The following is a 17,398-nucleotide window of genomic DNA, read 5'->3' as shown; positions in this document are numbered from 1 at the left end:
GCATCAATACACCGTTGGAGGAATTTGGTAGGCTGGCCAGCCGCTCCTGGGAAGGTTCACAGTTTTCTCCATTTGTAGTTAATGGCTGACACTCCATGGATCGCTGGTGTCCCAGCCTTTGAATTGGCTTTGTAAATCTCACAGACTGATTTTGTTTTTCATCTGTTTTTGGAAACCTGTCCTGCATTTTGAGACCTTTTAGCCTACTCTACAGGTTCTATTTAATTGATGTTCAGATTTAACAGGGCTGCAGCAATCAGTCCTGGGTGTGTAGTGAAACAACCTTATTATCAATTTTAGTACTGTATGTTTTTTTGCCATTTGTACCATATGTTGGTTTAATTCCCCCTTTCCGTGTTTGATGTACCCACACAATATTACATCCTTTCTTCCGAATTTATATATTTTTTTAAATAATTAAATGTTACCAGTGCAAAATGAATAGAGAATGCTTTTAGGGATCTCTCTTACATCGTATGTATGCCAGTGATGTCAAAATGACATCACTGAGCTCTGTGTGATTTTTTTGACTTATTTACTTATTTTTTTTCTTCTTTTTTTACTTTTCTGTTTGCAAAATGGTGGAGAAAGGTTTTTAACTCTCGTCTCTCTGATCTCCCCTGGTACCGGCGCTCACACAATGGGTCTGCAGGAAGCAGTGATGCTGGCGCTTTGAGTGGAGATTCAGAATAAGCAAATCAGAAGAAATTGGGAAGTGTGCAAATACCTTTTCAGAGCACTGTACATACATGCAAGCATATACACAAACTCCCATACACAGGAAAAAAATATAAAATACACACTCATTCATTTTATATTCATCATTCTTGCTGCCCATTAACACGAAAATATATGTATTTATATATATGTACATTTGTGTATGTCGAACCTCTAACTCTTTCTCATCAAAGTACTGCAGCCATTGCAGTGGGACAACAGCATTAAAGCCATCTAGAAATGCTTTGGTTTGTTCTTCGACTCCACGTGTAAATCTCCACTCTGCCATAAGGCTAAAAAGGAAAAAAGAATAATTGGTCTTAAAAGGAAACCAGTCATATACGCGCGGATGAGAGAGCGTGGAAGAGAGTAACAGAAAGAGAGAGAGCGGATGAGTAAGAGAGAGCGGATGAGTAAGAGAGAGCGGATGAGTAAGAGAGAGCGGATGAGTAAGAGAGCGGGGGAAGGTCTGCGCGATGGACGCAGACAACCCCCGCTACTAGCCACACCTCCTTCCGCTCCCCCGGCTGCACACCGGGGACTCAGAAGCACCGGTAAGTGGGGCGGGGGAGACAGGAGGATCCAGGTCCCCTGCAGCTGCGGGGGATCTGGATCTTAGTCAGACCTATTTGAGGTCTGATTATAAGACGACCCCGATTATAAGATGAGGGGTATTTTTCAGAGCATTTGTCTTATAATCGAGCAAATACGGTATGTATATATATATATATATATATATATATATATATATATATATATATATATATATATATATATATATATATATACACATATATATATATATACACACACACACACACACGTGATGTAAGGAGGGAAGTTAAACATGCATGGGATAAACAAAAAGTTATCCTGAATATAAAACAAGACCAAGGTCTGATAAGGGTCTTTACTTTGGGGACAAACGGACAGACTAGACGGGCCCAATGTTTATCTGCGGTCACATTCAGTGTTTCTATGTTAAACGTAACTGGAAAGTCATGATTTTCATACCCAATATATTCTTCCTTATTTTCTTCTGTAACAAGTATGTTGGAGCCTTCAGGTTTAAGGTCATGGGATGTCACTTTTCCCAATATCTCCATGTCCACTGAAAAGTACATCTCCAAGTTACATTCTTCTATGTTATTGTCCCTGCGAATGATAAACAATGTTACAAACTATCCATAAAGCAGGTGCACATAATAAAATCAGGCAGATATCTCACTGCTAACCTGATCCATATTAGCGAGTTATAGAATTCCGGGTCGATTGATTCCAGATCTTTAATCGTAAGTTTCTTGCTCAACATTCTCTTGTAGAATGGAAGAGAGAATCCCGTATCAATGAACTTGCCATGGAACAATGCCTAAAGAGTACACAAAGCATCAGTTAGTGAAAGTTGACTATATTTGACTTGACAATGAAGAAAAGAACCTGTATTTTGGCATGTTTTTCCCAGGTCTTCAGATTAGGATTAAAGTTATAACAATTAACGTACTCTATAATGCTATGGATGAACCCAAAATTCCATTCTGCAGAAACACAAGCTACTAAAGCAAATATTCCTTTTGTGCTTTATTAGAATGCGCGAGGCATAGCAATATTCTTTTGAGGTACTGTACAACCCGTTAGGGCTTCAAAGGGTTAAACCATTGAGCCACAGTGCAATTAATACAGTTAAATGTCCAAGGAAAACTGCTCTAACGAGCTATGATGAAAACCCGCTCGTCTGTCACTCTCCCAAATGTAGATCGTACACTCGGAGTGTCTGCCAGGGGTGGGAAGTAACAATTACCACCCGCTGATTGCTTTATAAATTAAATTGCGCAATAAAGGAATTGAATAATTGTCTTTAGTCTTGTAGGTAACCTGGCCTGGGTGGAGATCATTACATAAAACAGTATGTTTAGCTATCAGGTGGGCAAGGGAGGGCTTGTTAGGACCACACTGGAAAGCCCAATGGCAAAGATATCGTAACACCAGGAACATTCACTGCAAGTCACACCCAAGACGACGAAACCAACCATTGCAATAAAACGTCCTATAAAGCAGAAATAGGAGAGGTGATCCGGGTTGATAGTCGATGCTGGGTTAATCTGCAGGCAGTAATTGCTCTTCCCTGCGTATTCAAACAGGCAGTACATGGGGTTCAGCACTTCGTGAGACAGCAGGAAAAACCACTCTCTGAAAACAAGCACAGGTGGACAACTGTTAGAACCCCCGGAATCTGCGCTATATACAATATATAATGTGTGAATATATATATATATATATATATATATATATATATATATATAATATATATATAAATACACATTATAATAAAGCATGCGGTACCGCAGACACGCTGGGCGTGATGATCATTTACTTCCCTTCCTCTAAATGCATAGGGATACAGGGGACCATCCCCCGCAACCAACTCTCATATACTGCCTCTCCCCACAGGCTGAAACCAATGTGATGATACACTGTGTTACTCACTTACTCAAGTCTGTTTTATTACAGAGATCATTCCAAACAAATTATTTTTATATAGTATAATAATCCAGCCCCTATCTGCACGTGATGGCTGAGAGATACCTTATATTTAAATTTATTTTTTTGCTGTGCATTTTATCAAACACATCTGCTCATCAACACCCATGTATGCAAGATAACAGTAGTAGACAAAAGCGGTAGCCATGCCACTTCACTGATCTCTGGTCAGGTCTCAATTCTTCTCTTCTGTACTACCTCCTGCAGGCTTATTGATGAAACCATCAGTTTCCACCCATGACGTCAGGCCGTACCCAATGATTCTGGCGTAAGAGGCAAATGATAGTGGAGGACTAAGCTGCATTATTTTATCCATATGTGCCATTTGAAGGTTTCGTATATTTCTCTGCCATGACTAATGAAAGAACCTCATTAAATCACAAAGCACTCTCTCCATAAACCAACCACAGACTAGCGGACATTTCCAGACCCGCTGTTTCTTATTCCACAATCACAAATATTTTGTCCATTAGAAAGCACAGTCTTTTTTATTTTGTTCTATGAGCAGAACAGTTGGCCCTTGTGCTCACAGGTTTGTTTGACAAAAGGTGGCTTTAAAGTCCTGTCGTGGTCGACACAAAAAGTAAATGTAATACAAAAGACAGGAAAGCTTTTACCTAGCGAGACCTCCATAGTCTAGACCTTCTTCCCCTCTGAACATGACATACAACCGTCTTCTTAAATCATAGGGTTTTAGTGCCATGATCTAGATGGAGCAAAAAAAAATGTTTCAGGCCTGTATAGAAATAATATTAATATTACTACTGGTATTTAAACACAAACAGCAGTGCGAAGGACCATGGGGGTATCAAACCAACATGCCCGTTCCAGACAGAGTTTCTCTTCATGCAATTAAAGGGCTGGAGACGGTTTTGATTCAAAAATCTGAATAAATGTACAACGTTGCCCAAGTAAAGGAGGTAGGGGCTAAATCACAGGGTTATGCAGAGCTCCACGAGAGCTGGACATAAGTTCTGATGTTTTCCACTTGCCATCATGGTAAGCTATGTTATAGTTACAGAACATGTGGACCGATAGAATTAAACTAAATGAAACAATCCATGAACAGAACGGAACCAACGATCTATCACGCAAGAGAGTACTTCACGTATAATTTACCTGCTGAAAGGAGTCTTCAAAGAGCGTCTGCCGGGACACGGTGATCTTGACATGGCTTGGTAATGCGTTGGACTGCAAAGAGACATTGGCCAGATATAAATCAACCAGCTGAGCATGTCGCCAGCATTTAGAGCAGCTATAGCAAGGGTTAAGTAAAGCGCATGCTAATTATTTGGGTTGCTTGAAAAGTTCATTTGATGTTCCTTCAATAAACAGCTGGTTCTTGTTAGCACGGTGTGACTAGCAGGCCGCCTCGCAGGCGCGTGGAGTCCATTGTGCTAGCGCCAGGCAGCTGCTGCCATGATGTTTGTGAAACCGTCCCCTGGCTTCTATATGAAGAAAGAACTCTACTGTACCAGCAGATCTACTAAATATATACCAAAGCCTTCTATATTTACAAACCCGATGACAGAAATCATTTAAAAACGACATTGATTGTTGGTTACCTGACACAAATAACGGAAATGAGCGAGCTTCCAGCGAAAACTGCGTTCGTATGCAATCTGCGGCCCTTTTGTTCTGGGGGGGAAAAATAAAAAATAAAAATACATCCAAATTCAGAATGCTCGGTAATACTGTTCTCCATAAAGTATAAGAGGTCACATAACAAGTCAATGTTAGCTTTACTTTCTGGAACTGGGTTCAGTAACGCATATAACCACTTCTACTACATTAAGCGTACATATCTGATGATGCTGACCAGACCTTAGGTTAAGCATCTCGCTTACCAAATAGCCGGGCGCTAAGCAATATATGGCCGTATAATAGCATGACGGAATCTCCGATATTTATGCCTCGGATGGGTGCTTAAAAGTAGTATTTGCTGGGTGTGCGCAGATCTTTGGTTTTGTGTACATGTATTAAATCATTTTCTAAAAGTTTCTGCACATTTCTGAGGGATTGGTTTCAAGAGAGGGACTGACGTTGCAAGCCTTTGAGACTATCTAGGGCAGGGCTTGACAAATTTGTTGTGAATCTAGGCGCCAGGTAAAAAAGTTAGGAGCCAGGATTTTTTTAAACTAACAGTTGGTCAGGAGTGATCCGATCATCATCAGCCCGCTTACTAAACTCACAGCATTTGACCTGGAAGCACCCTGGACTTTCAGGTCAGTGCTGGTTTTTTTTTTTTTTTTTTTTAACCCTTTCAATGCTGATGTTCCATTGGAGCACAGCATTGACTGATATTTAGTCCCCACAAGCTTGTGGGGACAAATGTTAACCCCTGCAATGCCACGAATGTGTCATACACAATTGTGGCATTGAAGGGGTTAACGCTGCACTGTTGCTCTCAGGGAGCGATCAGGCAGCAGGGGGGTGTTGGGGCTGCTCTCCACACTCATGTGGAGACCAAAGAACCCTCTCCCCTGTCCCTGAAGCTGCCTCTGGCAGCTGGGACTCAATTGCTGGTCTATAGACCAGCTATTGCAGGGGGAGTCTCTCTGATGACTGCTGTAGGCTTCCATGCCTACAGAAGTCATCAAAGGGCTTGTGGGGGCTCGTTTTTGCTGTTGCTGGCCTGCCTGGGCTTCCAGGCAGACCACCAGCAGCAGAGCACCCATACAAAACGGGAATTAACCACTAAATGCCGCGGCATTGAAGGGGTTAACGCTGCACTGTCGCTCTCATGGAGCGATCAGGCAGCTGGGGGGTGTTGTGTCAGGTCCCCAAACTTGTGTGGGGACCCAATCAACACACAACCCCCTTCCCTGAAGCTGCCTGTGGCAGCTGAAAACACAATTGCTGGTTTTGCAGCAACCGCGTTTTCAGCCTACAGGCTCACTCCGTGGGAGTGATCTCAGGCTCGGGGGCGGGCTCAGAGTGGCTGTGCTGTCTGCCCAGACTCCTGTGCAGACAGTAGCAGCAGCGCCCCCGTGTGGTGACTCAGCCTCTTACATCCAGAAAAAATTGTGGATGTAAGAGGCTGACAAAACCTAGGCGCCAGGACAAAATTCTCTGTCGCCGTGGCGACCTGGGATTTGTCGAGCCCTGATCTAGGGCATTCTGATAATTATGCCTGAAGAAGAGACCTGGATAGTCTCGAAAGTTTCCGATCCATTAGACATCAGTTAGCCAGTAAAGGAATCCTCTTTGCCGAATGGGATTTCACAATCGATATTTAGAGAAGCTGCAGATGCAAGAATCGTCTCATGTTTAGCTAGACTTAGCCCAGAAGACAAACTGGTTAGTGGCTACTGAGATTCTAAAGAAATGGTCATTGCCAAGTTTTTTCAAGTCTTTGTGTGCATCAGGTCTACGGCGACCAATCTACCAACACTTTCTCGGAGAGAGGACATATAACTTAAGCCAATGCTTACACGGAGGATTTTCCCGTCCGTGGGTCGTTGAAAGTGGTTGTCTTCGTGTTGTGATCCACAAAGTACTTGACTCCTTCTCTTGTGTACCGTATTTCCCAGCCCTCTGGTAAAGGATCCTCATTTTGTAAACTGAAAGAAAAAAAAAAACAACTATTCACCTACAGCCATTCATATGGAGACAAAAACCATACACATCATTCTCAGTTAAATAGATGGTGCATACACACACGTAGCGCACTCGTACGATCCTCATAAAATAGGTTCTACCAAGAATTGTGACTTCCGCACTGCTGCTTTTCTACACACAGTATTCATAATGGTTCGTAACGTGAGCCGGATCATTCACGCTAAATCAGCTAAAAGTGACTTTTTAGACAGACTATAAACAGTCCATTAGCTGACTGAACAGTCATCTTCCACGATAACCCTCACAGGCAGCATCCCAAACTTACCCTTGAGTTCGGGGGTCTTCCCACTGCGTTGTCTTTGTGTTGTGATTAACAAAATACACTCTGTCGGTAGAATCTACTCGCCTTTCTATAAAGGAAACATTAAATGTAAGTTCATTGTAGGGACACATACATATATATACACATATATATAAATATAAGACAGAAAATGTATTAAGTGAACGGCCATCACCGTACCCCAGCCAGGTGGTAAAGGTCCCAGTGGGTCGCTTTCTGCTGATAACATTGAAGCCTTCAAGGAAAAAACAAAGACTTAGTAAAAGATGATGTGCGTTGCATTTAGCTGTAACACGCGACACACCTGACTCAGCCCGTACCGAATAGAGGTATCGCTGGTTGAACTGCTGCATAGCGCCTTGCAATTGGTTGCGTTGAGATTGCCACTGTTCAAAGTTTCGGACCGACTCCATGGTTGGGCGCTGCCATGTTGTGGTTCTTGTGTTATGGTCAACATAATAGACCCGTCCCCGGTCATCTACTCTTCTTTCCCATCTGTAACACACACGATATAGGAAGTATAATAAACTGGGGCATTTTTACTATACACACACAACTGGTGCTAATGAAAACATAATAAAATCAAAAAACCTTTTCCAAAGAGCACATTTAAAAAAAAAAAAAAAAAAAAAAAAAAAAAAAAACAACACGCACAAGGGCACTTTGATTTCACTGTTCAACTAACATACATGCACACTTTGGCACGTGTATCTTATGTTCCAAACCTTCAAGAAATTAATGCAATCCCCTGAAGAACCAGCAGGAAAAGAAGGTAATTTAGATTACACAAACATCCTAAAAATTACAAAATTCAACTGGCGGCTTCTGTCTCTGGTGAGCGGCTTCTGTCTCTGGTGAGCGGTATAAATCCCTCTGCATTGCACCATGGAATGCTGCCTCGCGCTTTCAGAACCACAAGAGGTCACCGCTCTCCTAAACCGTTTGTGAAACGTGTGAACGGTTTGCTTGATCCGAGATCTAGGCTACTGCCGATGAAAGTGATCGTACCAGGTACTACATAAATGAAACATTATACTCTTGCATTAACGCGTATATGTTATATCAGTGCCAACATTCATCATCCATTCATAACAAGATGTTACAATTACATTAAAAAAAATCTGTCCCAAAAATTCCTCAAAGTAAAATGAATAATAATTCTCTGCGACCCAGGTCATGAATTTCTAACTGCTTATTATAATCTGTGGACACCACGGCGTTGTTTATGTCAATGGATTTTGGGAAAATGTAAATATTTTATATTTCTATGTAGATATGTTTTCAGAATACATCTGGACCCGTCATGTCATTAAGCTATCTCTGAGACTCTAACAGAGCATACGCAAGAATCACCTCTAGGATGCAAGTGGAAAGCTGTGATTTGTTTTATGCCAATGCGGTGCAGATAAAACCTGGTATCTACCAAATGGCAAACGTGCATTAAGGATTTTTTTAGGATTAAGGAACACTTACCCTGGAGGTAAAGGCTGTGGACGTTCCCATGTTGTAGTCCTTGTGTTGTGATCAACGTAATAGGTTCTACCATGAGGGTCTTTTCTTTGTTCCCATCTGCAAAGATATGATAATTTTTTGAAAAAAAAATGTACATAATATCTCAGTCTAAATACCCTTATTTCAGTTTAAAAAAACTGCATTTTGAAAAATGAAAAAAAAAGGAGTGACAGCGGTTTTGCTGTTCCGTAGCTCTATACTCAGCACATCGAACATAAAATAAAATGTAAAGACTGCATGAAACACACCGCGCAATGTCTGTATATTAAAAGCTACCTGCATTCCCCATAAACGCTCATACTCGGCTTTTGTGTAATTATGCCTCTGTATATGATACCTCATATATACACACACACACACACACACACACACACACACACACATATATATACATACATACACACACACGCATATATATACTATTATGACAAGGTTCAAGACACGAAAAGGTGCATGCTGACATTAGTGTGTGATAACGGCTAGATCATGGCCGAATGCCTTAAACTCTTTGGGAATTCAGTATATTGAGGTACTGCATGCTATTTAACCAGTGAACGACCAAAAGCACCGTAATTGTAATGCTGGTCCATCTGAAACGAGTCTTGTGGAAGACGAGCCGGTTTTAATATCATCTCAGAGCAAATACTTTTCTCTCGCCTATCGCCAAGAATACGTGACACCAAAATCTGATCTATTCATCCATGCGGAGGAAAGTAACGGTTCAACCCAGAAACCTCACATTCTGTCCCCATCGGAAACTCGCGGCACTCTAGCAGAGACTGTTTTGCTAGCGATGCATATCTTTTAGACCGAAGCGTGGGACTTGTCTGTCCATAATTCCTAGAAGTACGTTACTTAATCATTTCTAAGAAAGCAGCGCGACGGTTACGGGAACTCACAAGGCCTCCGCAGCCATACGGAAAAGTCTTTTTTTTATGGGATATTTGTTAAATAGTTGTTTTGGTGAGTAGGTTCGTCCTCTGTACCAGAAAACACCATCATCACAATAGCACACGACGCTGTGCTGGTTTTGGTGCTGAATTTTCTAGCAGAGTGTCACAGAGTGCAATGAAACCTGATCCAGAAATGATCCAAATGCTATGCGAGGCGGTGGAGGAATGCGACCGGCCCCAACCATAGGGAAATAGCGAGCATGCCGCGGCCTCGTAGAACAAGACTGGTTGCGGGAATGCAACTCCCATCATGCTCAACCTGTCTTTGTCTGGGCTAAGCATCACCATTTCTATGACCGGCCATTAAACTACAACACTTAACGTAATCAGTGACTCCTAAAGCGTCTAAGCGTATCTTGACGCATGCAGTGCCGCCGTACGACGGTCTCCAGCAAAGCCTTCAAGCATATTTAAAAACGCTGTTGGGAAGCCCAGCTGGCTGTAGACAATGGGTGACGTGCGGCCTGCTCCATGGTCGTGTCCGGGACAGACGGAATTTAAGAGGTCTTTGCTTGCATTTATATCAAGCAAATAAAGTAGAGCTAATTCTAATGGCCATGGTTATTAAAACGATTATAAAAGAATAGCGTGTGCCGGAAGCACCGGTCTGGATGGGAGCGCACGGCGTGTAGTGATAGATCCCCCGCCTCGGCTATCCGACGTGACGGCTCTCTGTTCCATGATCATTAGCTACAGAAGAAAAAAAACATACCCAGGTGGCAGGGGCTCCGCGGTGCCGCCAGGCTGCTGTCTCACGGGATCCGCAGCGGATCGGCTCGGCTTCGCTGCTTCGGGACTCGCGCTGCCAGCAGCCGACGACGAAGCAGGGTCCGCAGCCCGTGCCGGTTCAGACGCAGCATGCGCGGTATCGTTGGCTGCGGCTGCGCTGCTTTCTGAATTATTAGTCTGTGAGCCCGCGGTGTCGCTGGTACCGTCTGCGGTATCCGATACGAAGGGTCCAGCAGGGACTGCTATCACTTCACGGGAAGATGTGCTATTGGCTTCCGACGCAGCTGCTGTGCCATTAACTGGAAATAAAAATACATTTGTTTCAGGTACATCTTTTTAACCTCTTAGTGGAAGTGGGATGAGCAACATATACCATAAACGTCGCTTCTCGATGAAGTGAGAAAACCAAACGCTGCCCAATAAATAGCTTTATGTACCAAAATAATGCGATTACACCACGTAACAGATTTATTTCATTAACAGCTCCAAACGGCAACTAAATGAGAGCGCGCCGCAATGAATAATCTCCACTACATACGTAAACATTTCTGTATGCTAGTACTATAAAGAACATCTGCACTGTGGTTTAAACGGAATGCCAGGGATACTATTTTCCTCTCCAATTATAGGGACTATTATTTCCATACGGACGAGGCCACGTAAGCCAACGGTAAGGTTTAAGGGCAAGCAAATATGTTTTGACGACCGGCTGTGAGGAATTCTGAGGAGGATCAGACCCGAGTGTCCATCTTCTGGAGCCCCAACAACACAATTGTCGGACTTTCCCTTTATTTGATAAAATTGATAACACAATACACTGGTCTCATCTGACGTGTCTAAAAACTGCCACCGGACAAAGCGAGAGGAGAAGACATCCAGAAGGTAGTCTAGAATCCATATAAATGAACCCAAGTAAGCCTTCCAGGGACAGCTTCCAAACAGCTTACAAAAAAATATACTTATTTTAATTCATCTTTAATTATATTTGTCCCCATAATCTGAATAGTGAATGTAGAGCTCTGCTGTGGATAATATTTATATATTCCAGTGACGTGTATGATCTGTAAAACAGACAATGTGTCCTTGTAGCAACAATGAAATGTTCATCTGTGCTGCCCTTCAGTAAAGAAAGACCTCATTAACAGGGGATGAATTCGCTAAAGCTCGTTGCAGCCATTTCTTTCTAGAGTTGGTTTTATCTTTTTTTTTATTTTTAACTCCCCAAGTGCCTGAGACCTACATATTTTCACAGGATCTATTAAAGAATAAGAGACCTGGTCTCCTGGGCAGATCGATTTGTGGCCAATTCTGTACGCATCTTCTGAATGGGTTACATTGAGTATAATTCTTGGATTTTTTTTTATTTTTTTTTTAACGGAAAACAAACCATCCTCACACTGCAAATGCAAATAGCTGTTTAATTGCGTTATTAATTTATACATTTGTAAAACGTCATGTTGCGTTATGGTTGCGTCTGTGCGCACCGCAGCCTGATCCCACGGCGACCCTGCATTATTGGCCGGGTACTAAGGAATTATTTATTATATAGTAGGGAAACAGTATTTTGAAAGGAGATCTACATACAAAAGCAAGCAGTGTCCTTCACCCTGAAGGGGTTAATCAGCGCCTGTACACACGAGGCACACAAAGCCTGTGTTGTAAACGTAGACCCTCTGGCGCATGATCTCGGGACAGAGCCTCGTATCGATGCCAAGATACGCTTGCTGCACGACGATCAGCCGCATAGCCGATTATCGGCCCAGATATTATACAGCAAGCCCCTATCGAGATCCACAGCGGCTCGTCTGATTTTATAAGCGGGACGTGGAAAGTTTGCTTCCATTGGGTTCCTGGAAACGTATCCGTGTGCACCTACCAGTTCTGTTGCCAGCCTGTGCAGCGAGTGTACTTGGTGCTGGTGTATTTTTGGGTCTGGCTGCAATATGAGGAGGGGAGCGGGTGCCGTCTCCATTGGCTAAGTGTGCATTAAAGGCATTCTCCTCTGTATAACCGGATGGGGTTTCAAGAGCTGTCCCGTTGGGAACGTCACCAGATCTTTAAAGAAGATATAAAAGAATGTTATTAATTTACAGCAAGCAGTACGTCAACAAGCAGTGAGTGGAAACAGAACGTAATAAAGTGTGTTCTGTGCCCTGGGCCCTCATCAGTTGGAGAATACTAAGGTCTAATAGTAAGGTCTCATGATGGATAACATAAAATGACATGGTATTGCTATTTGGGGCGCTTATGATGCACGACCACATATAGGTCACCTTTATATATCTTGGTTTGTTTTGTAAACTACTCCCCGCTGAACCAGCAGCAGTCAAAGGGGTTTAAGGAGACATTTCTAATTTTAACCACCCTGCTCTATGTCCCGTGTAACTACACCCAGTACTATTCCATTAAGCAGGGTGGCAGCCGTGTCCACACTTACATATGTTAGAATATTATGACACTAAGCGCTTTAGATTTGCACAAAGCAACTTGGGCCGCACAGCAAAAAGACAAAGACAGCTCATCACAGTCCTGGCGTCCAAACAGAGCCGGCTCCCTAATCCTGGAACATCAGGTTTATCTGAAAATCATTTCTATTACATAATAACGATGTAAAGAAACACATCCGTAGCCTGAGATGACAGCGCTGGTTATCCAGATAATATTCTCTCATATGATTATTCTAATGACTTTAGTGCGGTGCTCTGCAGCCAGCAGGTTCTGTAGGTATCAAACTACGATTCCAGCCAGGCGATGGTTCAGGTAAGCTTCAACTGATCAAAAGCTGGAGGGGTAGACCACATGGAAGCCTCTCGACTGGTCTTTCTGTATGATCTGGTGTAGGGCACCAAGGGCATGTCACCTGCTGTTAACACTATAACCCAGTGGTCCTCCAATGGCCCTAGAACACCCCACAGCTATCTACAATTCCCAAAATAATGTTGGAGGAGCAGTTGTGGATCAGTAGCCCAAGGAGTACATGAGATGCAGAACTGGAGCCGGTGAACATTAACAATTAACACAAACTGAATACATCAGATCATAGTAATCCGTCTGCTGATCCATGGTTTATCTGCATCAGAAAGCGACTGCTAACGACAAGCTAGTCCTAAACTTCAGAATCTAGCAATTGTTCCAAAAAACATCTAAAGAGAGAGGTTTACTGATAAAGTGAATTAAAAGAACATTTCATACCCTCTTCTAGCACCTGCCGTTTCCCCTCCATTTTCTCGGATGGCATCACCATTTTGCTGGATTTCTAGTGGGGGAAAAAAATAGAAAGTTCAACGGGGTTTCATTTTGTCAAAACAATTGGTACACCCAAGATGTGGGTCTTACCGGATGCTGGGGCTGCTGAACTGCATGGATTGAGGGCTTCCGGTTCTACAATCAAACCGTCTAAAATGACAGTCAGTTCCCCGGTCTGGACAGTCCCGTGCTTACCATCCAGTGACAGCTTTAACTGTTTCTTTACTTTTTCCACTGTGAACACAAAACCACGATACTGGTAAACACACGTGTGCTCTCTGTAAAACCAGAAACCAAGCAACCAAAACGTACAGATCCAGAATAAATTGATGAGTAAGTCCAAACATGAAATACCCAGCTGGTTAATGGTTTAGTTCTGCAGCATGCAAGGAGTTCACCCTATGAAGGACTACGGGTGAGTGCTGGCACCCACTGGACCTGGGGGCATGTAAACCCACATGCATCATTAGTAACACACCTATTCACTCAACTTGAGCGGAGTTTATCCCCACAGCTTCTTGCACGCGGTGAGACCTGCCATGCTACTAAAAGGGGTCACGCAATGCAGTGTTACACCACCAGAAAGAGGCCCATATCAATATCATTCAAAATATTCCGTCTGAAGAAGTCTACCTTCAATATGAATAGATAAATACTAAGATTTTTCTTTGCCCTTTTTTTGCGTTAAACTTTCTCAGGAACATGCTAAAGCAGACATTTTTTGTAGAGATATGGAGAGAGGAAAACCCCAGCAACAAATTTAATTACAGATACCCAAGAAGCATGTTTAGTGCCCTTCAAGCCCATTTTCTGTTTCTTTAAAAATCCCCAATAAAGATCTTTGGTAGTTGGACTGGGTACGTCGCTGTGTGTTATGCATTATTTCTGGATTCCAAGCTAAATGGACAGCATTTTACCAATACTCACATTTCCTGTTGTGGGCCTCCAAGGCTTGCTTTAAGTCTACAATGGTTTTTCCAAGCAGTGCATCTGCTTTCAATGTATGATGGCTCCATACCTTAAATTCAAGTGTGGTGTGTGGTGTCACGTTCCTACGGAAAGAAACAAAGCGCTGAGTAGACTCATTTTGTTGCCTTTCAGCCATGAGATAGCATAATGTTTTTTGAGTTATTAACATTATCAGTAGCTGTAACCACAGAGGCAGAGTTACAGCAGATCTACTGTGCTTCAACTTCTCCAGCCCCAGAACTGGCTATCTGGACTTAACTCTACACGGCAACTCATTGGTTTCTACCGTTGATTTTTTTCATGACTCATAACTCTATTGGTTAGAGTTATTAGTTTGTACCAACATTTCAGTAGAAATATAGTATATGGCGAGAATGTGGAACTTTCAAGAAAGAGCTTTTACCTTCATTCATTCACTTCTCTGCTTACATGAATGGCAACAGACATATAATCGATATTGTCCCCATTTCTCAAAGCTACAAAAAAGCAAGATTGTGCCTTATATCTCCACAAAATATACCTGCATTATTTAAAAAGTAAAGAGATGGGGGAAGATCTTGTATATGTATTTTTTTTTTTAAATGACGTGAGGGAAAACAAGCATACACAGTTATCTGCTCTTCCCATTTTGGATTGCTTGAGCTGCTTGATTTTGCCGTCTTCCTTGTCTGGCCATCGACAGCCAGTTCTGTATACACACTAGTGCCAAACCAGTTTTTCTTTCTCTTCAGTTTGGCACAGGACACTAGAAAAGAAATGGAGAGAAATACTTACTCCAGATTACTCTACAAGAACAATACTAGTAGTAATAATAATAATGTCCTGTTAACTGATTAGATGTCCCAAAGCTATTTAGATTTGAACTACCGTATTTGCTCGATAAGACGGGGTTTTTTCCAGAGCAAATGCTCTGAAAAATACCCCTCGTCTTATAATCGAAGTCGTCTTCTAATCAGACCTCATTCTGCTGGGGCCGTGCTGCTTACCGGGCTTTGATCGCGAGCAGCGTCTCTGCTTCTAGCAGCAGGAGAACAGGAAGGTAGCACAGTCCTCACATAACTCTACCTCCCCCCTCCTTCCTCTGGGGGCGGGGCCAGAGAAGTTGCTCGCACAGCTGGGCCCCTGCAGAAGTCTGCGAGTGGGAGATCTGCAGTTCAGGTAAGGGGGTGGGGGGGGGGTTGAGCATGTGTGTGTGTGTGATTAATGGAATGAATGAGTATTTAAATGTTTGTGAATGAGTGTGTGTGTGATAGCATGGATGGATGGATAGCATGGATGTGTAAGGGGGTAGCATGGCATAGGGAGGCTGTAATCACACTTCTAACATCCCCAGGTTCCAGCATGTACTGGCTGCCTTGGCTTGATAGGAGTGTGATTGCTGTTACCAATATATATATATATATATATATATATATATATATATATATATATATATATATATATATATATATATATATATATATATATATATCCAGAAATGCATTTTAACCCCCTATATGCCCCTCTGCCCCCATGATATGCCTTTTAACCCCCTATATGCCAGAGTGGCATATAGGGATATAAGGCATATCATGGGGCAGAGGGGCATATAGGGGGTTAAAGGCATATCATGGGGCACAGTGGCATATAGGAGGGTATAAGACATTTCTGGAGGCAGAGTGGCAAGCCTGGGGGCAGATGTGCATAACTGGGGGGGCAGGTTGGCAAATAAAAGGAAATACAAAATATATTTTTCTCAATCATAGCTTTTATTAAATATGAAAATTAGTTTTCCTATAGGGTAGTCTTATATTCAGGCTTTTTCTTTTTTTCCTAAATTAATATTCAGATTTTGGGGGGTCGTCTTATAATCAGGGTCATCTTATAATCAAGCAAATACGGTATATCTTTCTGTTTTTTTTTCTCATTTCTCAATTTTAGGATTCTCTGGAGGATTCTTTGAGGGGCACGATATGACCAGGTTCTACTGGCAGCTGGTGAGGCCACGGCCATGTTCTAAGACACCAGCCTTTCTTTCTACACAGTACTGTTATAGGGTTGCCTCAACCTTTAACGGCAAGCGGCCAGGCTGAGGAACACATGCAACCCCTGCGGCTGGACATCAATATACAACAGAAATGATATAATAAATACACAAGGTTCATAATGTGTCCATAACCAATAAAGCACCTCATATGGGTACCTCATATTTTCCTATACAATATAAATACTGTACATTAAAGTAGATTTTATGAAAAAGGATAAAAGCTCAATGTGTCTTTAGCAACTGGAAATGGATACCACTGTTTAACCTGTTTCCAGAGGCAGATGATGACCAAATACCATTATATAAATCAATTGCTGTGCCTCCTAGCAAACTGTCTATACAACTAGCCGGCGGTTTGTTTATGGCAACCAGACTATAGTTATATATAGTTATATTACAAACAGAGTTTTTTTTTTTTTAAAGATTAATTGGATTATACATTTATTGTCAATACAGCATGAGACCTAGAATTACACAAATTACATCTTTACATAGGGATGTTTTGGCCAGGTTGTCAAATACACAGATACTGTATCGGACTCAAGCTGGCAATTGGGTAAATCCTATTGATTAGGAACAGAAGAAAAAAAAAAAAAACAGATAACCAAGGAAGGTACACCCGATAACAAATACAAGCCCCACTACACATCCATCTTATACATGTGTAGTAAAATCTAGGCCATTAATGATACAAGGTAAGCATCCAAAGATATCACCCGTCTATACTCATCAGTTGAACTTCTGTAGACCATCTCAAGGAGGTTCCATCTCCACCAAAGCCTGATACGACCTAGTCGATTTTAAAAA

The 17,398-nt window shown here is 42.2% G+C and overlaps 1 protein-coding gene across 3 annotated transcripts in view; it reads right to left on the bottom strand.

The window, feature by feature from the left end:
* The window catches only part of WWP1 (WW domain containing E3 ubiquitin protein ligase 1), a 47,189-nt gene that overhangs the window by 4,114 nt on the left and 25,677 nt on the right, over positions 1–17,398 (bottom strand). For all 3 annotated transcript variants that reach the window (XM_053467209.1, XM_053467208.1, XM_053467207.1), the window contains exons 3-20: positions 15,172–15,310; positions 14,524–14,648; positions 13,687–13,830; positions 13,543–13,606; positions 12,227–12,405; positions 10,334–10,649; positions 8,630–8,725; positions 7,477–7,651; positions 7,337–7,391; positions 7,142–7,226; positions 6,690–6,818; positions 4,821–4,893; positions 4,375–4,446; positions 3,873–3,961; positions 2,745–2,904; positions 1,953–2,086; positions 1,732–1,872; positions 890–1,010 (exon numbers count right to left, since the gene is read on the bottom strand). In XM_053467209.1, coding sequence (XP_053323184.1) covers positions 890–1,010; positions 1,732–1,872; positions 1,953–2,086; positions 2,745–2,904; positions 3,873–3,961; positions 4,375–4,446; positions 4,821–4,893; positions 6,690–6,818; positions 7,142–7,226; positions 7,337–7,391; positions 7,477–7,651; positions 8,630–8,725; positions 10,334–10,649; positions 12,227–12,405; positions 13,543–13,606; positions 13,687–13,830; positions 14,524–14,648; positions 15,172–15,310 — 2,297 coding nt within the window. The remainder of the gene's footprint in view (positions 1–889; positions 1,011–1,731; positions 1,873–1,952; positions 2,087–2,744; positions 2,905–3,872; positions 3,962–4,374; positions 4,447–4,820; positions 4,894–6,689; positions 6,819–7,141; positions 7,227–7,336; positions 7,392–7,476; positions 7,652–8,629; positions 8,726–10,333; positions 10,650–12,226; positions 12,406–13,542; positions 13,607–13,686; positions 13,831–14,523; positions 14,649–15,171; positions 15,311–17,398) is intronic.

The sequence above is a fragment of the Spea bombifrons genome, chromosome 5 (assembly GCF_027358695.1).
Source record: "Spea bombifrons isolate aSpeBom1 chromosome 5, aSpeBom1.2.pri, whole genome shotgun sequence".
Taxonomy (NCBI): domain Eukaryota; kingdom Metazoa; phylum Chordata; class Amphibia; order Anura; family Pelobatidae; genus Spea; species Spea bombifrons.
Note: the sequence above shows the minus strand (reverse complement) of the source record. Positions and strands in the feature narration are given on the sequence as shown.